Source organism: Hyla sarda, chromosome 1 (genome assembly GCF_029499605.1).
Source record: "Hyla sarda isolate aHylSar1 chromosome 1, aHylSar1.hap1, whole genome shotgun sequence".
In the NCBI taxonomy this organism is placed as follows: domain Eukaryota; kingdom Metazoa; phylum Chordata; class Amphibia; order Anura; family Hylidae; genus Hyla; species Hyla sarda.
In genome coordinates, this window is record NC_079189.1 from 391,887,240 (window position 1) to 391,910,544 (window position 23,305).

Here is a 23,305-nt window from a genome sequence, read left to right on the forward strand (position 1 = left end):
TTTCTTCCATTGCTACATGATCCATTTCTGATGCTCATATACCCAAAGTAGGCGCTTCCAGGGGAAGACAAGGGTTAGTAAAAAAAAAAAAAAACACTTCTATGGCTATGCGGCTCCATACACAGCAAGTTGCAGGGTACTTTGTGTTGTGAGACTTTTCTGCCATTCCCAATGTTAACTTTCCCAGCAATTTACACTACAGTAGTTCTCTCGAATTGGACCAGATGACCTAGCCTTCATTTCCCACATGCATTCAGTAAGCCTTGGGAATTCATGTCCCTGTCACTGGTTTACTAGTTGGTCTTTCTTGGATCACTTTTAGTAGCTACTAAAAACTGCATACTAGGAACACCCCCTCAACACCTGCCATGTTGGTTATGCTCTGACCCATTATCTAGCCATCGTAATTGGCCCTTGTCAAAGTCTACACTTTTTTCCTGTTTACAACATATCAACTAAAGAACTGACTATTATCCTGCTGCCAACTACAGTATATTGCATCTATATCAATGTCATTATTAGTTATATAATATTATTCCCTTCACGCATCATTGTTTTAATGTTATGGCTGGTTAGTGTATCTGACTGTTGTATTACTGCCTCAGCCTCCATTCACATCACCACTTTAACATACGGTTTTGTATCAGTTTTTTCCCTCAAAACGGGAAACAAAAAAAGGACAAGTTCATATGTAATTGCATCTTAAATCTATGCCTGGGACTTCCAAAGCCAGGAGATGTGCAGGAGCTTTCCCTCAGCGCTGCAGTACTACTTCTAAGACCCTGTTCCATAATGGGAGTAGTAGTACAGCGCTAAGGGAGGACTCCTGCACATCCCCCAACTGTGGTGACTCTGCCGCAGTGGGGGTACCAGCGCTAAAAGGGACAAATGGCACTGGGTCTCACTCAGCCTGTGATGCAGGCAGCATGCGGCTCCACTCTCCAGCTGACCGGCTCTTGGTGAGGAATATAAAATCTCTGCACTGTAACTTCATATTCCCCATCAGAAGCCCTGATTGGTCTGCACTGATTGTTACAGTGCAGAGGCACAGTTTTTCTTCACATCATCGTCCGGCTTGGGAGCAGAGCGGCACGCTGCCTACTTCCATGGTTAATGAGTTAGGATCGCAACAGGTCTCAGGAGTGCTTGGTTCCCGAGCCCCGTACTACTTCTCCCAACATGGAACAGACTCTGTTCCATGATGGGAGCAGTATTTCAAGCGCTCTGCAGAATCATTACAGCCGCATGCAGACTTCTGCAGCAGGGGGATATGCAGGATCTGACCTCAGCCCTGTGGTACTACTACTCCCATCATAGAACAGAGTCTGTTCAATGATAGGGGTACTGTAGCGCTGAGAAATGGCTCCCCCTACTGCAGAAGTCCTGGGAGGCTGTGGAGTAAAGTTTCAAAAACAGGACAGAACCGTGCACAAAACCGTGGTCAATCACGGGGAAAAAATGCAAAAGACCATAGAAGTACAAAAACGTACAAAACCAGATACATCTAGTTTTGTAAGTTTTTGTATGGGAAGTCAATAAATATGGTTTGCTATATAGATGTATGTAGTTTTTAAATAGTAAACTGTACACGGCAACCGTACAGGAAAAATGTCATGTGAAAGCACCCTCACAGGTATTATTATTGGACAGCCCTTAGGGCCTTTGTAAGTCCACAGGCTGGCCAAATTAAGCCATCAGTCATGGCAACCATAATGATAGGGCAGACAGAGACACTTCACAATGGATAGGATACTCTTATGCAATGTGTCAGGCTCTATGGATACATGTACACAATAAATTTATAATGTGAACAAAAATACTAATTTAATTAGAGGGATTTTGCTACAAGGGCTGTAAATTTAGTGTAGTTCATTATATAGTGTCTGTACCTGTGTTTCATGGTGGTCTCACAATTCCTCTGTGAATTTTTATGAGCGTACAAAATGAGTGTCTTCTGGGTTTTCCCAGATTGCAGTGCGGCGTGAGGCATTACATCACTAGTCAGGTGATCAGAGGGAGCCTGTCTTTGCTTCAATGGGTGGGAGGATGATCATTCTGCTTTTGCAACAGCTGGAGGCACCCTGGTCAGAAAACACTGGTCTATTGCATTGAAGAGATCACATGTGTGTTTCAATGGGTGGGGTGGCTGATGTGTGGGAAGAAGAAAAGTGACCTCACACTTACAAATGAGGAATTATGGGATTTGTAGTTTAAGGGAACAAACGCCAATAGGAAATAGCCAGTTCATAAAAAGATAGCCATACAGTGTTATGGTAATCTCACAACATAGCCATTTAGCCCCAGGACAAGCACAGATCCTTCCTAAGCATGTCCATTACTGCCTGCCAGGTACATACTAAAATCACCTTATGATGGATAACCCCTTTAATGGTTATATTTGCATAGCCTTTTTCTGCTGTGAGCTTTTTCTAAGGTGTGTGCTCAAAAACTGACTGGATTTCTGGATACCAAATAAAAGGTTGGTGCTGGACATGTGACCTGGTGTCAGAGTTATTGTATTTATTATAATTTTTTCATTTTTAATGATTGATCCTCAGATGCAAAGTCTAATAAATTCCTGGGATTCAAATCCTTAGTCAACCATTAAACAATGTTCTAATTACTATCTAAATAGTTCCATGTATAAACTCCCAGAAGAACTATACAGTATGAATATGTGCTTTCTGCTATTGTGCAGATAGAATGACCTGTACATTAGCCGGCAATTAATCTTGATGCATTCATTTGCATAATTGTTATCACTAGGGCCAGATAAATGGATAACGGGGGATTCCAGGAAACTCAGAGCACACATGTACACAAGAATTTAAGGATTAATGGAATACTGTAGGTGTTAAGGTTGACTCCCACTCATTTCATTGTTTATAAGAAACCTTGAAGAATACTTTCTCCAGATATCTCTGGTGTTTTTTTTTTTTTTTTTGGATTAGGTCTTATACAAGCAGAATGTATAAAAACATACATATCTTTCATTGTAAAGTAAAAAAAGAATCACTTATGTTATATGAAGTGAGGCTCTCAATGACAACATGAATTAAAAACTGTTTTACTACCGTTGTTGTTCTGTAGTTCAAACAAGAAATCGTAAGAACCCAGAGCTAAACTCAGAATGGAACCCATCCCTGTTTTTCAGGGCATTCTATATAAAATTGCTGTAGACGGGAAGGGGTGGGGGGTGTTCAGACACTAAGCTTTAAATCCCCTGCTTCCCTTTCCCCAGATTCAAAATGAAATACAATTCTGGCTACCTTATAGACAACTAACTTTATATCAATTTATAGTTTTAGTGCTGGACCCAAGAGGGTGAATCCCCATTCAACACCAATACAGAAATCTGAATCTGTACACCAACAGAGGACTTTCTGGAGAAGAATTATTTGTAAAGACAATATTCATTACCAAATTAATATCACATTTAAAGGGATGTTGTAATAGCATATCTGAAAAGGATGCCACACTTCATGATTAGTGGGGGTCTGTGACACCCACAAATCATATGTTTTCCTCTTCATTGTTTTTCCATGGTAATCCACTGAGAAGGGAACTACAGAAAATGTCTAAGGTAGCCACTGTGCGGATAAAACACCACGAATCATGGCATATTCTAGGGAAGGGGAACGGAAATACAGCTTTAACTTTTTTCTCAACATCTGACATCCATGTACTTAATAATGTTGGGAGTTGGGTATGGGAAAGGCTCAGGATCTGAACCCACTCCATACACAGGGGGTGCAGGCTGACAATAGCAGTTCATAACTGTCAAAAATGAACAGGATCAAATATGCATCTGATGAAAGGTCACATGACCTGAAACGCGTCATGCTTGGTGCTGATTCCTGGAATTTTAAATGTCTGTCTCACTGAAGTCTCTCCATGTCGATGATTTTATGTGGTTCTAATAAAGGTGAAGTTTCATAATCGCTGGCATCTACCTGCTTTCTTAGGATCAAATATAACTTTAACTGCAGATGTTTAAAACTTTAGATGCCATTATCAATGGCAACTGTGGCATTTAGGGGGTACGATGATGGAAGATCATGACACCATCAATACATTATTTGGCAAAATGAAGGGTAGGATTCAAAAGTACAACTTACAGTATGGATCACAAAAGTAAACCCCCATATAACAAAAAAATGATGAAAAAATGTTAGTTATAAAAAGTCAAGACAATCGACAAAATTGGTGCAGCAGGAAAGGGTTAATATATTCCCAAGAAATTCATGTATTTAAAATACCAAACATTTTTTTTATCACCTAGAACTAAATGCTGCATTTACGGAACTTAAATAATGTAAGTTTTTTGGGCACCGTCCAACAAGATAGCAAGTGAGAATGAAAAGAGTGGCTGGTCTAGATCTCAGCTAACTTGTAAAATGAGTGAAAATAGGGAAACTACTAGTGTGAACATCCATGGTGTGTCGACTCCTTCAGCTATTTCTTGGAAAACTTTCACCTCCTACACACCTTCTCAGATTCCGTGAGTTCATTTAGCAAATTACTTCAATGTCTGTAAGTTATAGTGGTGTGTAGCTCATCTCTCATATATACGCCAGAACACATCATAGTAGTACCAGTAATGTGCACATACTAATACAGTCTTGTAAATTATACTGTAATAGTCTTCTTTTTTCTACAGTACATAAAGCCTTGGGCTTCATATCAAACTGAGGTAAAAAAAAAAAAAAAAAACGTGTCTTGTGCACTGTCAATATGTGAGCCCCATGGCACACTGTAATTCATAGTAATGTATAGAAGATATAAAACATGTTTCCTGGTTCACATGTGTTTAACCCCTTAAGGACTCAGCCCATTTGGACCTTAAAGGGGTACTCTGTCCCTGGCATCTTATCCCCTATCCAAAGATAGGGGATAGGGGATAAGATGTTAGATCGCCACGGTCCCGGTGCTGGGGACCCCGGGGATCGCTGCTGCAGCACCCCGCTATCATTACTGCGCAGAGCGAGTTCGCTCTGTGCGTAATGACGGGCGATACAGGGGACGGGGCAGCGTGATGTCCTGGCTCCGCCCCTCATGACATCACGGCCCGTCCCTTTAATGCAAGTCTATGGCAGGGGGCATGACGACCGCCACGCCCCCTCCCATAGACTTGTATTGACGGGGGCGGGCCGTGACGTCACGAGGGGCGGAGCCCTGACGTAGCGATGCTCCGGCCCCTGCATTGCCCGTCATTACATGCAGCAGCGATCCCCGGGGTCCCCAGCAGCGGGACCCCGGCGATCTGACATCTTATCCCCTATCCTTTGGATAGGGGATAAGATGTCTAGGGCCGGAGTACCGCTTTAAGGACTAAGACAATTTTATTTTAACATTTTCGTTTTTTCCTCCTCCCCTTCAAAAAATCATAACTCTTTTATATTTTCATCCAGAGACTAATATGAGGGCTTGTTTTTTGCGCGACCAGTTGTCCGTTGTAATGCCATCACTCACTTTACCATAAAGTGTATGGCGCAACCAAAAAGAAAAAGAAAACCGCAATTTTGCTAATTTTGGAAGGTTTTGTTTTCACGCCGTACAATTTATGGTAAAAATGACATGTCTTTTTTATTCTCTGGGTCAATACGATTAAAATGATACCCATGATTATACACGTTTCTATTACTGTTGCGCTTAAAAAAAATCGCAAACTTTTTAACCAAATTAGTACACTTAAAACCCCTCTATTTTGAAGACCTATAACTTTTTCATTTTTTCCATATAAGCGGTGGTATGAGGGCTCATTTTTTGCGCCGTGATCTGTACTTTTTATTAATACCATATTTGCTTATACAAAACTTTTATTAAATTTTTTATGAATTTTTTAGGGAATAAAATGTTATAAAAAAGCAGCTATTTTGGACTTTTCTTTTTTTTTTACGTTCACACCGTTCACCGTACGGGATCATTTACATTTTATTTTAATAGTTAGGATATTTACGCACGCGGCGATACCAAATATGTATATAAAATAATTTTTTTACACTTTTTGGGGGTAAAATAGGGAAAATGGGACAATTTACGTTTTTATTGGGGGAGGGGTTTTTTCACTTTTTTTTTTACTTTATTTTTTTACTTCTTTTACTTTTACTTTTACACTCTTATAGTCCCCATAGGGTACTATTTATAGCAACCATTCGATTGCTAATGCTGTTCAGTGCTATGTATAGGACACAGCACTGATCAGCATTATCGGTCATCTTCTCCTCTGGTCTGCGGGAAGGCAGATTAGAGCAGAAGACTCCCGGAAGGCAGCGGAGCCAGGTGAGGGGACCTCCGTCTGCCGTGCAGGATGATCGGATCGCTGCGGAAGCGCTGCGGGCGATCCGATCATCCTGTTAACTGCCCGCGATGCTGCAGATGCAGTGATCTGTATTGATCACAGCATCTGAGGGGTTAATGGCGGACATCCGCGGGATGTGGGCTGTGCGATCCACAGCCGGGACCTGCCGCGCATGATGCAGGCATCGCTCCGATGCCTGCGGTTATGCTCAGGTCGTAAATATACGTCCTGGTGAGTTAAGTACCACATCACCAGGACGTACATTTACGTCCTGCGTCGTTAAGGGGTTAAAGCGAGTATAGACCTTGGCGTGATCATGCAAAGTACAGAAGACATATCACAGACTAATACACCAAAAAGTCTGAGTGTATACTGTATGTGCAAAATGATATTTACCTCGTCATGACACATAACATAATATCCTTACATTTTTTGGGGTTTTTGCTATGTATATCTATTTACTAATTCTTGTTTGTTTTATACATTAAATATTTAATAAAGTATTTCACAAACCATTTGGTTTATATACAATATAAATCATAAACCAAAGCCCCAACTGTACTGAAAAAGGCAGTCTACTTTTTATAAGTTTTTTGGGGGTTTTGTTTGTTATTTTTTACAGTCAGCGGTAGATATATGCAGCTGCATAGGCATACAGTTGAATTCATCTGTCCATGTTCAGTTTCAAATGGTCCTGCTTAATGTAAAGTGAAGTTAAAGAAGAACTCGGAATACATATAATAAACTTTGATGTACCTTCCGCGCTCCCCTGGTGTCACTGGAATGGGTCTACCATCCTCTGGCCACGATCTTCTTCTTTAAAGGGGTACTCCCATGGAGAACTTTTTTTTTTTTTTTAAATCAACTGTTTAACAGATTTGTAAATTACTTCTATTAAAAAAATCTTAATCCTTCCAGTACTTTTTAGAGGCTATATACTACAGAAGAAATGCTTTTCTTTTTGGATTTCTCTGATGTCACGACCACAGTGCTTTCTGCTGACCTCTGTTGTCCATTTTTGGAACTGTCCAGAGCAGGAGAAAATCCCCATAGCAAACATATGCTGCTCTGGACAGTTCCTAAAATGGACAGCAGAGGTCAGCAGAGAGCACTGTGGTCTTGATGTCAGAGAAATCCAAAAAGAAAAGCATTTCCTCTGTAGTATACAGCCCATAAAATGTATTGGAAGGATTAAGATTTTTTAATAGAAGTAATTTACAAATCTGTTTAACTTTCTGGCACCAGTTGATTTAAAAAAAAAAAAGGATTCCACGGGTGTACCCCTTTAAGCTTTTGGTGCCTGACATGTCACACTGTGCTTAGCTAATCGATGGCCAATGTCCCGCTGGTGATAGGCTGTGCAGCAGTGTGATGTAAAGGGCCCAGGCATCAGGAAGAAGGCTGGGCCTGTTACATCACACTGCCCAGGGGTCAAGTGCTGGGAAAAAAGAGTGGGAACTCAAGATTTCCACTCATGGGTTAGTCCTGAGGAATCTTGCTAATGGAAACAGTGTTCCTGCTGTGGAAAAAGTGCAGAAACTCAGTTCCCGCAAATGGCCAAAAACATTGAAACCATGTGCTTCACCTGTGCAACACACAGCAATTCACTGTGTGCTGCTTTGCCATGCCGTTTTTGAGTGCGGGCACAAACTTGGACAAGTACCTCTACTGCTTTCTGACAATGTTCTAATCACTGTACTTGGTCTGTTGTACCTAAATCTACTTTAGGTCTTTTGTGTGCTTTAAAAGAAAAAGTTTGGTCAGAAACCACAACAAAACGTGTGAATACATGATATGTGGTTTCACACACAGCATATTTTTTTCAGAGAAGTACTATCATTTTTGGTTGCAGTTGTTTATGCATTTATTTATTTTTTTTCAGCCAAAGCCAAAAGTGGGGTTTAATAGAACAAGATATAAACTGATCTCAATTTATACTACAGACATTTTCTTTGGTATATTCAATGTGTGGAAAACATCTTAGGCCTTAAGAAACAAATCTATTTTTACCTATTAGTCTGGAAAGGGATAAATAGTCATCTCCAAACAACTGGGCGCCAATCATACTACTGGCTTGAAGATCATCTGCAGGTCCTGATTCCAACTTATGCCAAGTTACCCAGGCAATCCCAGCAGGTTACATCCCAGAGAATTTTATCACAAGACCTACAGGTAGCTCTCACCATTAATAATATTGATAGGCATGAGTCTACCGTAAGAGACCGTTGTGCTGTCCACCAAGAACATAAGGGCAAAGATGACATTTGCTCATCACTACCTTGACAAATACCAGGACTTTTGACCCACAAAGCCCTGGACAGACAGACAAGACAAATATTGTTTTTGATAGTTGTTATCTACATTGTGAAAAGAAATTAGGAAAAAGCAGAGATTGAGGGCGTGTTCACATAGTCAGGTTTTTAATTGTAAATATTGAACACAAGGCCAGGAACCAATCATAAATGGAGGACATATGTAGACGAAAGGCTGATACTTCTCTTCGATTTTAAATCCATTCATGGCTTTGTATTTCATTATTGCAATTAAAAACCTGAATGTGTGAACACAGCGCAAAAGTCCCATGAAAGTTGTAATAACTACAATCTATTAGGTAGGACATTTCCATTGTTCTCATCTGATTTCAGAAATTATACATGGTTTGATTGTACACTAACTTTCATAACATAACAAGCTGTAACAACATTTTAAATCTCTACAGCCCTAGTGATTATGTACATGTAGAAATATATATGTTCTGGGCAGGTGAATTTTTCAGCCTTTTAGCCGTGCTTTGGACAAGCAGAACTGGACCAGCAACCCCATCTGATTTGGAAAGTGGAGAGGTGATTAGGGTGTATGGAGTGGGCTCCTGATTAGAGCCCACTCCCTACCCGGCGAGCCCCAGCTGATTTCAGTAGCTGGGGGCCGCCACTAATAGCCGGCATGTGTTGACCACCGAAGCCAGCTATTAACCCTTTAGAGTAAATGCAGGGAACATAAGCCAAACAAAAAAGTCGCATAGGATCATAAATTTGTTACCACTGCAAAGTGAAAGCTGAAATTTGCTTAGGTAATGCTATTTGTAATTTTTTGCTTACCCACAAAAGTCTAAAAAAAAAAATGTGTAGGCATATGCGACTTTTTGTCGCAAATATTTGATTTAAAATGGTCTGACGAAGTAGGTGTGACACACGAAACAGCTGTCATACCTTGATACACACCGATGTCCAACTCCTATCCTGGCATGGCCGTGTTCACTGTATCTTCACCTTGAAGTTTCAATAAAGTTTGCTAAAGAAGAATGGTGAGTGTCATCTACTTTCTTCTATTGGCCTAATTTTTAACAGTACTGTATAAGAAAAAATGTACCTTACAGTTTCTAGGAAATGTATGTGGTCACAAAACTTCTCTACATCCAAACATCATCAAATGTTAAAACATGGACTTTCAAAACAGATTATTTCTTCTACTTCTACTTGGCCCACCGATTAATATCCTAAAATAAAGTAGTTTTTGTAAGTTACTTACAGTCAAGCAGCATCATGGGTCTTTTCTATGGCACTGACAGCATCACTCTATGGGCTGGTTAGCCTATTATGCAGCACAAATGCCAATTAGGCATTATGCAGATGTTCCACACAGTCTGAAAAAGCCGGATGTAAACAGGTGGCTGCTGGCAACAGTTTCCTGTGATTTGCCTTTTGTGTATCACACATGTTCTTACTGGATTTAATGTTGAGGTGCTTCTGACACTCTGCTTGTGACCCGCTTCTTCCCCTATGCCTTTGTGATTTGAACCTTTCCTGGATTTGACTCTTGAACCTGATTCTGGTCATAACTGTGTTCTGATTAAGACCTTAAAGGGGTACTCCGCTGCTCAGTGTTTGGAACAAACTGTTCCGAACGCTGGAGCTGGCGCCGGGAGCTTGTGATGTCATAGCCCCACCCCCTCATGTCACGCCCACTCCCATAGACTGGCATTGAGGGGGCCAGGGAGCAGCGGAGTACCCCTTTAATGTAACCTCATGGCACTGACCATGCTTTGCTGACTTTGGTCTACTGTCTCCCCTACCACACTCCTTTTGCACTTAGCTAGAATGGGGGGAGATGCCAAGTTGAAGGGCTGCTACCTAGGGTGGCCCATCCAGGTAGGTAGGGACAGAGGTGTGGGTGAAAAATTCTTGTGAATGTGTTTTGAACTTAGCTGCCTAAGTTCAAAACACATTCACAAGAATTTTTCACCCACACCTCTGTCCCTACCTACCTGGATGTTTCCTGAAATGATCACTGACAGAATAGTAAGACCTTCCTGCTTACAGAGGCTGGCAAAAAGAATGACATTTAAACTATTATGTTTCATTCAACTGCTGTATTCTCTGTCCGTGAGATATATTGTGGTATTTCCATGCCACATTAGTGTAGTGATAAAATGATGGAGCTTAAAAGTATGACTGCTTATGTCTGACAAGAGGAAGTGACATTGCTTGTGTCAAAATACATTATTCATCTTCCTGGCAATGTATTAATAATTTGACAACAGACAGATACCATAAGGGAGAATAAGAGTGTTCAGGGATATGCCCACTAAAAAGGTTAATGGTCATTTTCAAGCAATCATGGGGTCCCACATTACCATGTTTATAAAAGCTTATCATTGGTGTCCCTAACTCACAGGGCTAAGGAATGCAGTGACGGGTAGGAGTCTCAACAATTGATTTCGTTTTTAGACAGGTAGGTAGGAAGGACAGAGTACATGCTCAACCATCACTTCAGTCATGCTAATAAAGAGAATCATGAAACTTGTGACACCTATACTAGTGACTAGTGGGAGTCCCAATACTCAAACACTTATCATTGTGGATACTAACTTGTGAAAAAGTGATGGGCGTATCTGGGCCCGTTTAAAATAAAACTGTATTTAAATAAAACATGAGCCCAGTAGCTGACTAGATGACTACCTTGAGACAACATAATACAAAACATATATTTTCTTCCACGACTATGAAAATCAAGTTACCTGACTATCATCGAGTTTGCCAATAAAAATACCTGTTTTCTTTAGGCTGAAAATGTGCTCTTTATAAGTAACTTGTTGCTTATCATAAGCTGCCAAGTATTTCAGTATGATCAAAACAAAAAAAAATGGCACACTGAATAGGAATCCTGTAACTAATCACCTAATAGGGTGACCGTGACCATTTCCAGAAGCTTTTTCTGCTCCTGTAAACTAGTGACAGATTGCAGTTGTTACGAGGTCAGAGAATACATTAATTCCAGGGCAATGGAAAGTACGTTTGTGAAATGAAAAGGGCCCTTGCTGACATTGCATCACTATTTCTAGACAGTGCCTTGAGTACAAAATAAATCTCCTGTCTTGGATACATGCCCAAAAACTATGACCTAGTTATATTATGGTGGGAAACAAATAAGAAGTATCCTTGAGGGAGAAGATTACCAGAATAGCTTCACATTTAAAAACAGAACTTCTCAAACTGAGAACAATTCTTCACTATTACTTAAGACTTTTTTCCATGACCATTGTGTTGTTAGGATGCCCTAAGAAGACCACAGTGTATCTACTGTTACATTAGCTGTCTTAATGTCAAATACTGTGCATGAGATTCATATGGCGTTGATCTACTTTTTTTTATTAATTTTTTTATTTCCAATCTATTTTTACAATTGCACTTCAGTTTTCATGGACTTTAAAGCATTTAAAACCATCTAAAAAGGAATTTTCTGAAATAATTCTACCACCCTATGTAAATCACAGCACCCAAAATGAGATATTCAACAGCTATGGCTATGTTTAAATTGCTATAATGCCACACTATTCTTCTTATCACTTCTTCTGGAACTATTGACAGACCAGACTGCCACCATTTAAAGGGGTATTCCAGGAAAAAACTTTTTTTTTTTTTTGTTTTTATAACGACTGGCTCCAGAAAGTTAAAACAGATTTTTAAATTACTTCTATTAAAAAATCCTAATCCTTTCAATAATTATCAGCTGCTGAAGTTGAGTTGTTCTTTTCTGTCTGGCAATAGTGCTCTCTGCTGACATCTCTGCTTGTCTCGGGAACTGCACAGAGTAGAAGAGGTTTGCTATGGGGATTTGCTTCTACTCTGGACAGTTCCCGTGACAGGTGTCATCAGAGAGCACTTAAACAGAAAAGAACAATTCAACTTCAGCAGCTCATAAGTACTGAAAGGATTAATATTTTTTTAATAGAAGTAATGTACAAATCTGTTTAACTTTCTGGAGCCAGTTGATATATATAAAAAAAAAAAAAAAAAAGCTTTTTCCTGGATTACCCCTTTAATTCAGTTGCATTACTTGGTGTCCATTGTTTGATAGGTTCAAAACGGTCTTCCTACACGGTCTTCATAGATTGCATTAAAGGGGTACTCCGGTGCTTAGACATCCCCGCTGGGGACCCCTGTGATCTTGCACGCGGCACCCCGTTTGTAATCAGTCCGCGGAGCGCCCCCTCCTGTAGGCTTGCATTGAGGGGCGGAGTGTGACATCACACGGGGGCGGGGGCGTGACGTCACACGCCGCCCGCCCTGTAGTCGCCGGTAATCAGTCCTGGAGCGAACACGCTCCGGGGACTGATTACAAACGGGGTGCCGCATGCAAGATCACAGGGGTCCACAGCAGCAGGACTCCCGCAATCAGGCATCTTATCCCCTATCCTTTGGATAGGGGATAAGATGTCTAAGCACCGGAGAACCCCTTTAAAATAGATTTTTTTTTTAACCCTGACCAGCTACATTATAGCAGCTAGTAGCAGTACCTATAACAGTTTAGAGAACGTTGCTGGAGTAGGGCATAAAAATCTCTTTCATTTCTGTATACTGGATCTATATCATTTAAATTGTTATCAATGGAGAAAAAATTGCTAACACAATTCATGGTTTTATGTGCATTTCTGTTTTTTATATGCGTGTTATTGTATCAGTATGTTTTTTTTTCAAATTGGTACAATTTTTAGCCCATAAAAGTCAATAGGTTGAATTAAAAAAGAAATGTTCAGTTTTCTATAGTTCACATGTCCGCATTTGTTCTGCTTTGTTGCTATAAACAGCAGACAATAAAATCTTCAAAAAAAATCATAACAATTACAGATGAAAAATATATATGCAAATATGGAACAAAAACTGGTCCAATTCAGGACCAAAACTGTACATTACAGTAAAACAAAAACACTATCCTCTTTTGATCTCTATTTTAATGTAAATGTATATGAGGCATAAATGTATATTCTCCTACATTCTACCTAGCTCTTTAAGACACTATTTTTATACATTTGTGAAACAGTTTCTTTAGGCCATTGAAATATTTATATTGGCCTTAGTTCTTGCTTTGCCTAAATGGGAAATCTCTGGAACATGAGCCAATTTCTCATGAAATCCAGAGTCCATGGAGAAAATAAAAGAGCTTGCTGACAGCATTCTCTCATAATATGTTAAGAAAAAGTCTTCTGTCATAACATATATATTTATTTAGAGCAATATGAAAAACATACCACTGTTTTTATGCGCTCCTGTCATGTGTGCCTGATGAAGAGCCCTGTCCGGGCTAGAAACGCTATTTGTGCGTAGCAACTTTCACTAAATAAACCAGTTATACTACCTCTTTGTGTACATGGTTTGGAGAAGCGCCGTAGGAGAAGTTCCGGTTTTACTACTGTGTGCTGTCTTGCTCACTCCTTGTCTGTAGAGCTGACTGAAGACAGAGATCATTTACTAAAACTATTAAATAAAATAGCACAATCTTCTGATCCTATATTCATTTCCCGTGCAAACGCAGAGTGACAAGATTGTGCAAAATTTTGGCACTTAGTCGATGCCGATAACGATACGTTCCCCGTATGTATTTGCTGAGGCTTGCACTACATAAAAATTTAGTCAGTTGAAATAAATGGATCGGACACTCAGGATTTTATCCCCATCCATGTCACCCACAGCACAGACAAGGTGTGATCACCTGACAATATTCAATACACTTGGTTAAAAATGAGTGCTTGGATCGCACCCTGCATCATACAAACCATATCCTCCCAGGGAGGAGGCTCCATGACAGCTGTCGACATAACTCTAATTCCAAATGAAAGGAACTAAGTTGCCACAGTATAACAGGCTGTGCTCCAGGGAAAGAACGAAAATAGTAAAGATGACATCCAGATTATCTAGTGTGGTGAAAGTGATGTGCTCCAGAAAACCTATTTACATCACATCCAGCCTTTGAGGGAAACCGACTGCCATTCCCTACATTCAGCTGCTATAATTAATAGTAAGCTCCTTCTCTAAATCACATGGTATATCACAGCGCCAAATCTAAACCTATCATTGAAAAACTATTAAATACCCCATAAGAGTAATTTTTTATTCAAAGGTTATAGAACAATCTGTTTTAAGAATGAATGCATTTGAAGGAGATTAGAAATTTTTTTGGGAAAATGTCTTTCAGTATATATTGTCACTCTTGACCATAGGCTGTGTGTGGTCCTGCACAAATAAGGCTATAATACCACACATGGTCAAGAGTGGAGTTGCTTCTAAAAGAAAGCAGAAATGTTTGTTTCTAATATTGAACAACCCCTTTAAAGCCATATATGATAACAATATATGCAGTCATAAACACAACAATTGTCATAAAAGGCATTTCTCAAAACAAAAAAAAACTGTTAATGGGGTAGAAAGAGACATCAATTATCCCGCTCTTTGCCTTCCATATAGAGGCCAAAAAATTGAGATACATTATATTGGTTACCAGAAATATCTGCTTGGCACCCCAATGAAAAAACTGTGTTGTTAGATAGGGTATCCTTAGTAACCAGTCTGTCAGACATAGTTCAGCTGGTCAGCTTAAAGGGGCACTCCACTTCCTCAGCGTTCGGGGATTTTGTTCCGAATGCTTGGAGCGGGCAGCGGGGGTCGTGACATCACAGGCACGCCTCCTGTGACATCACACCACACCCCCTCAATACAAGTCTATGGGGTTGCCCCCTCCCATAGACCTGCATTGAGGGGGCATGGCGTGACATCACGAGGGGCATGGCTGTGACGTAATGATCCCCGCCACCGGCACCCAGCGTTCTAAACGAACGCCGGGTGCTGCACAGAGATCGCGGGGGTCCCAGCTGTGGGACCCCACGATCAGACATCTTATCTCCTATCCTTTGGATAGGGGATAAGATGTCAGGGGCATATATCTGCAGCATTCAATAGACTTGAATACAATGTCATACTATGTTAAAAGGTGCTGGAAAAAAAGAATAATGCCTTTGTTATGAAACACTTTAATACTAACATGAGGAAAACCTAAGGACTTTAACAATAAAATTTAAGGGCAGGGTCACACAGGGAGCATTCGCATCGTATTTCATGCTGCCGCTCTGGGTAGCTCTGTGTTTCAGCTTGTAGCAGTGGATTTCTACAGCGGGGAATCCCTCATTACGAGCAGACATACAGAGCTACCTGGCCGCAGTCCTAGAGTCCCTCTATGACTGCCATTGCCAAATTGGCAGCGTAAAATACGCTGCGGATGTTCCCCGTGTGACCCTGCCCTAAAAAGTTTGGGGAATGTATACTGAGCCTGGTATCCAGATGAAAAGGAGATATGGGAGATGGTTTGTGAAATGAGTACTGCACAGCTTAGGGCCTGTTCACGTTTGGCTATCCAAATGGAGATGGTCTCATTTTCCTTACCTGCCAAAACAGATCTGTTTTCTGTACAACACAAGTCAATGCTGCAGGATAGTCAACCTGTTGCACCATCTTGTCATCTTGTTTGGCTTGCTTTATTTATTTATTTATTTTTTTTTTTCCATTATTTTCTTTTTTTTTTTTTTTTTTAAGAAAATGTACAGTTGACCTAAAGGGGTTAACCCCTGTTATCCTCTGCTCTGTTCAGTTTCCTGTTCTTCCCTCCTCTTTCTGCTTCCAAGACAAGCAGATTGCTGCTGGATACCGGAACACAGTCAGCTAGTGATTGGCTAAGCCAGCAGATCCTGCACTGAATGCTTGTCTTGGAAACTGAAAGTAGAAAGAAGATTGGGTGAGTCGGAGCTGAACGGAAGCTGCAGGGGACCTGTGGAGGAGTGTGGCTAGGCAAGTATAGGGTTTCCAATTTAAACAGGTTTTCAGTTAAAAACAGATTCAAACTGAGAAAAATGGATCTACAAAAAAACATTTCACGCTGCGCAAAATTTACAGCAGCAGCGGGAAATACGCTGCGTATTCCTTGCTCACTTTACACACAGGGCTTTCTGGTGGCAGCCCTACGGGTGTACTGGCGAGTGCCGTGTACTGGCGTGACTGTGACGCGCAGCTCCGCCTCCAAAACTTACTGCGTAAATAGGGCTGCCGCCGGAAAGCCCTGTGTATATAGTGAGCAAGGAATACGCAGCGTATTTCCCGCTGCTGCCGTAAATTTTGCACAGCGTGAAATACGCTGCGTATACGCCAAGTGGGAACGCACCCTTAAGCTTCCTGTTGTTTTCTGTAGAAAAGAAAAATGTAACTTTTTTTTTTAAGATGGAAAAAAAAAGCAAGATCTTTCAACAGGATGCAAAAAATGTGATGTAAACCTAGCCTTAAAACTGTTGAACGACACCCAGTTCTTCATACAATGCTCATTTTAAAGGGAATTTGTTAATATAATGTTGTCCAATCAATCAATGGCAAGTTGCAGCTGAGTCAGTTGAACTGATTGTATAAAATGTTTGCTCATCTTGTGCCTTGGAGTCCAGTGGGTGGTTGCCCTCAATAATCAACAGCCTTCTCTGTATAAGCACGAATACAATTGTCAGTCACTTATTAGGCCCACTCACTGGACTCCTAAACCCAGATTGAGCAACAAATAAATTAATAAGAAACTGTATATCAATTTGCTTAACTCCCTATGCTCTGATGCTGGAAGATCAGACTTTAAAGGAAATCTGTCACCAGTGTCTCCTGCACTAACCTGTAGGTACCGACATGTAGTGCAGGTGACACTGACAACAACAATACTTACCTTATCCCATTCCGTGCAGTTGTTCTTCAGTAATCTTCTCCGGTATCTTCAGCTCCAAGCCCAGCTTGGAGCATAGGCGGAGCTTAGTGACGTCACCACTGCTGTTCTCTAGCAGCAGGACCCAGCTGAGAGCAGCAGCGGTGATGTCACTAAGCTCTGCCCATGCTCCAAGCCGGGCCTGGAGCTGAAGATACCGGAGAGGATTTCCGAAGAACAACTGCACGGAACGGGACAAGGTAAGTACCGTTGTCATCAGTGTTACCTGCACTACCTGTCGGTACCGATAGGTTAGTGCAGGTGACACTGGTTACAGATTTCCTTTAACCCGGTATACCTCACAAGCTCCTTGGTGTACACATGACAGTAATATACTAGGCAAAAAACTTGTTTGTAAAGGGCAAAAAAGCAAACATTCTAAATATAAAGACAAAATAACACCAGTGAATATATGCTGATCCTATTTGTTCCAGATATTGCAGGTGGCAAATGCAAAAACACATTGGTTCATTAACAAAAATTACCATATCTTGTTTGACAAGATTAGTTACAAAAACAATGTTTATTTTTTATCATATGTTTTTCTTAAACGCAACACATTTTAGCAAGATGTTAATTCACATCATTTAAATAGTAATTACTTAAACTGACAGCTGAGACAAATAATAAAACCCACATTAAAAATATTTCTATTGTAAATTGCCTGCCTTTCATAATGTGAAATCAGCCTACTTCAGTATGTCAATAAGGTAAAAACATATGTGCTGCAAATAGACAAAGTTATAGGCAGATTAGAAGTATTAGAAGAGCTGACCATGCATCTGCAAGGGCGACATTTCCTATGTACTAACTAATAAGTGCATAGCCCATTGAAATACTAATCATTAAACGTTCATTTTTAGAGTCTTCTAAGGCAAAGTCATAATTCACACAGGTACTAGGACATTGGCAAAATAGGCTTCATCATTCTGTGAACTTGGTGCTTACGATAAGTGTTCAACCTTAAAGGGGTTATGCAGGAATAGAAAAACAACTAATTTCTTTCCCAAGTCATAACCTATCAACAGGACAAGAATGAAGGTCCCTTGTACCCAAATGGGGCAGCAGATTATTGTTTATGAAATGGTAAACAGTAATCTGCATGTGCACTGTCACTCTGTTAAACCGGGCAAGGGATTTTTGTTCTTGTGATCAGTAAAGGTCCCAACCATAAGACATTTTCAAATCCCCTTGATAGGTGATAACTTTGAATCTTAAAGGATAACTACAGTTATGGCCATAAATGTTGGCACCCCTAACATTTTTCAAGAAAATGAAGTATTTCTCACAGAAAAGGATTGCAGTAACACATGTTTTACTATACACATGTTTATTCCCGTTATGTGTATTAGAACTAAACCAAATAGGAGAGGAAAAAAAGCAAATTGGACATAATGTGACACCAAACTCCAAAAATGGTCTGGACATAATTATTGGCACCCTTAACTTAATATTTGGTTGCACACCCTTTGGAAAAAATAACTCAATGAAATCATTAGCTTCCTACAACCATCAATAAGCTTCTTACACCTCTCAGCCAGACTGTTGGACCACTCTTCCTTTGCAAATTGCTCCAGGTCTCTTATTGGAAGGGCGCCTTTTCCCAACAGCAATTTTAAAGATGATCAATGGGATTTAGGTCTGGACTCATTGCTGGTCACTTCAGAACTCTCCAGCTCTTTGTTGCCATCCAAGTCTGGGTCCGTTTTTGACATATGTTTGGGGTCATTGTCCTGCTGGAAGACCCAAGATCTCAGATGTAAACCCAGCTTTCTGACACTGGGCTGCACAGTGCGACCCAAAATCCATTGGTGATCCTCAGATTTCATGATGCCTTGCACACATTAATTTTATGTCTCTGTCAGCAGTGGGGTCCTCCTGGGTCTCCTGCCATAACGTTTCATTTAATTTAAATGTCGACAGAGAGTTCTTGCTGACACTGATGCTCCCTGAGCCTGCCGGACAGGTTGAATATCTTTGGAACTTGTTTGGGGCTGCTTATCCACCATCCGGACTATCCTGCGTTGACACCTTTCATAAATTTTTCTCTTCCGTCCACGCCCAGGGAGATTAGCTACAGTGCCATGGGTTGCAAACTTCTCGATAAAGGTAAATCTAGATTTCTGGAGATGGATTTGTAAACTTGAGATTGTTGAAATTTTTCCACAACTTTGGTTCTCAAGTCCTCAGACAGTTCTCGTCTCCTTTTTCTGTTGTCCAAGCTTAGTGTGGCACACACAGACATACAATGCAAAGACTAAGTGAACTTCTCTCTTTTTTATTTGCTTTCAGGTGTGATTTTTATATTGCCCACACCTGTTACTTGCCCCAGTTTAAAGGAGCATCACATGCTTGAAACATTCTTATTTTTCCACAATTTTGAAGGGGTGCCAATAATTTTGTCCAGACCATTTTTGGAGTTTGGTGTGACATTATGTCCAATTTGCTTTTTTTCCTCCCTTTTTTGGTTTAGTTCCAATACACACAAAGGGAATAAACATGTTTCTAGCAAAACATGTGTTACTGCGATCCTTTTCTGTAAGAAATACTTAATTTTCTAGAAAAACGTCAGGGGTGCCAACATTTACAGCCATGACTGTTACAGGTATAACATATTTTTGGACAGGAAAGCGCAGTTTTCATTTCACAGATTTTTACAAGTTACCTAAAATTTTTTTTACTATCACTTCTAACAAAAATTTATTCTTGTCCAACCCACTGCCTTCTAAAATTGTGGATGGCTCAAAATGACATTGCTACAATTGTAATAGGGTTGTCTAGTTTAGAAAAATATTTAAAATATTCTAGTCAACCTTCTTTACATTGTGTTTTAAAACACTTGTCAAGCGCTCTGATTTTCTCTGTGTTTTACATTTGAAATTAGTTTTTATTCAGCTGTTTTTCAAGTCCTATAGAGAAGCCTATGTAAAAAAAAAAAAAAAAAAATCAATAGCATCATGTCTTTGGGGGGAAAAAAACACCACAGACTCTTAAAAACAGATCTGTTTACAAGCTTCTTGTACTGTATTTTCTACAGGCGTTTAAAACCAAAGTTGAGAGAAGCTACAAAAAGTGTCTCTTGCTAGGGAGGACCCAGAATATCCATGTATTACATGGATAGTATGGCAATTTCAATGTACTGTAGTTTTTGATGATCATACAAAGTTTCTGTATGTATTAATAACAATATGTTTTATAAACAAAATGATCTTACCTGCTCCAGGAATTATGGCCAACTTGGTTTCAACAAGACCCATTTTTGCTGAAGAAGCTGAAAAGATAATAGAAATTAACATATACAGTATAAACAACAATATATCAATTTTGCCTAATAAACATCTGATATACTTGTTATATGTGAGAGAAATGTCTTTCTATGGAACATTACCGAACATGTAATAACATCAATGAACCTACAGGAGTTAGGCTGGGTTCACCGCACGTTTTTGTGAAAAACCGTATGCATTGACTCTCCATTGAAACTGTATGCCAAATGATGCATCCGGTTGTGTCCGTTTTGCCAGTTTTTTTTTTACCCGTACCCAAAACCGTAGACTACCACCACAAAAACCGTGTTGAAACGTATAAGTTTTTTTTAAAACATGGGAATCAATGGGAACTGTACAGAACCGTTATGTGCGTACGGTTCCATCTGGTTTTCACCATAAGGTTTTTAACTTTGCACAGTTTTTTACTTGGAATTTCAATCAAACAAGTGAAACTTTATTCATAATGGAGTGAAAAGTTTTCTTAAAAAACGGATGCAACCAGACATAATTTTTCAAACGGTATACGGATTAAAATTTTTACAGTTTAGTCAGGTTTTGTGGAATCAGTTTTTTTTTTTAAATCAAAAACCTGATACAGGAACTGTATTGCAAAAACGTGGCGTAAACCCAGCCTTATCCAGGTTTAGAAAGGCATATCTGCTTTCTTTCAGAAAGTGTCATTTTTGTACTCTGTTTCTGTATGATATTGCAGACTTGCTATAGACTTGCTATAGAAACAGTCTCCTGCAGGAAGGAGAGAGATGTGAAGATAAGCACTTTGCTGAGTGCTTCTCCAGCTTCCAGACACCAACTGATCAAAACTTCTGACAATGAAGGGGATAAAGTAATGCAAATAACTAGTGCCAGATGCAATTCAATGCTTATTAGGAGTGGTGAGGTTGTTCCGGGTCAGGACCCAGCGCATGTGCCGCCGGACGAGCGTCAGCGCGCATTCACACCATTTGTGGGTATATAAGGGAGTATGTAGTTAACGGAGATAGCATCCCTTGAGAAAGTCCATCAAGTAGATGAAACATATTAAATAATGAAGTTGAAAATCAACTAGGAACCAGTCCTCAGGGTATATTGGTTATATTGGTATACTGGTTCCTAGTTGATTTTCAACTTCATTATTTAATATTTGTTAGACCTTTGGGTGAAGGTAACGCCAGTTCACCTCGGATATATTTATTAATGCTAAGTGAGCTACACAGTTTTTTAACCTAGATTAAACATATGTTGGGACGGTGGTGACAGTACCCAACTATGGGTAAGTGAGGTAGCATTTGGTATATGGAATTCTGTGTGTGTAGGGTGTTTACATTGTAGTAGATTGCCATGTGTGATTACTAACTAGTGGAGAGTGTAACCCCTGTTTCCCTATGAACCTCACTATGTGAATACTAGCCATACATTGTTGCTCCACCTCGCTGCTATTTCTTGATGTCTTGTGACAAATATATAACTACTTTAGCTGCCCCACCATCTTTTTGGATTCAATAGTCTGAACATCCATTCACTTTGTATTTATATTATATTCATACTATACCTCACATGTATGTGGTTTTAATTGTGTGACAAATAAAGTATAAAATCTTAAATCAGTAGCAATTGCTCTAGTTTCTTCTTCCTGTATAAATCAATGCTTATTAGGTAGCCAAGACACCAATGTGCAGGTGAAAAATAGAGATAGCAGCAGTTTTTTACCTTATTCTTTACACTGGTGGAGGTCTTAAAAGTTAAAACTCCACTAAAGATAAAAGTAATGACACATTTTAGCAATATACCATAATTTTATAAATTTGGATTATCCTGTCAAAGGTTTATGTTTACTTTAGGCCAAAATGAAAAACCTGACTACTAATAAATATGTGTTTTTTTTTCTTGGAAGCCCACACCCCTACTGTACAAAATCATGCTTAAAGCATGGAGGACATTATAGAGTAGTACTGAGCAGGGTAAACTGTTAATCCAGCACTGGGGGGTATTTCAGCACTTCCTCTCCATAAACTTCTGTGGGTAGCCGTAACCTCATAGATAAAAGTCCATATCTTCTTGGCTCTACAGACTCTAAAGATATTTCATAAAAGTTTCTTACTTTAAATTGTAGGTACACTTTAAATATGATAAATGATATGGACTTCACAAGTAAAAGTTTAAATATATTCTTTATAAAATGAAGGAGTTATATTTCTCTAATGTTTTTGCACATAAGGAATACATGTCAGCTCAGCACCAACAAAGTGTTGTTTCCTATCAGGCAGAGGTCTGTGGGAAGACAAATATTCTAAGACTGCTCATTCCTTAACTGACTTGGTACTCCCCCAGGTCAAAGGTTTAAAGGGGTATTCCAGGCCAAAACTTTTTTTTATATATCAACTGGCTCCGGAAAGTTCAACAGATTTGTAAATTATTTCTATACAAAATCGTAATCCTTCCAATAGTTATTAGCTTCTGAAGTTGAGTTGCTGTTTTCTGTCTAACTGCTCTGTGATGACTCACGTGACATCATCATTGAGCAGTTAGACAGAAAACTTCAGAAGCTAATAACTATTAGAAGGATTAAGATTTTTTTAATAGAAGTAATTTACAAATCTGTTTAACTTTCCGGAGACAGTTGATATATAGAAAAAAAGGTTTTGCCTGGAATACCCCTTTAATCATCAGAAATTACTGG

The 23,305-nt window shown here is 39.7% G+C and overlaps 1 protein-coding gene across 3 annotated transcripts in view; it reads right to left on the reverse strand.

The window, feature by feature from the left end:
• AUH (AU RNA binding methylglutaconyl-CoA hydratase) overlaps nt 1-23,305 on the reverse strand; it is a 221,297-nt gene that overhangs the window by 69,536 nt on the left and 128,456 nt on the right. For all 3 annotated transcript variants that reach the window (XM_056525610.1, XM_056525604.1, XM_056525619.1), the window contains exon 6: nt 20,574-20,630. In XM_056525610.1, coding sequence (XP_056381585.1) covers nt 20,574-20,630 — 57 coding nt within the window. The remainder of the gene's footprint in view (nt 1-20,573; nt 20,631-23,305) is intronic.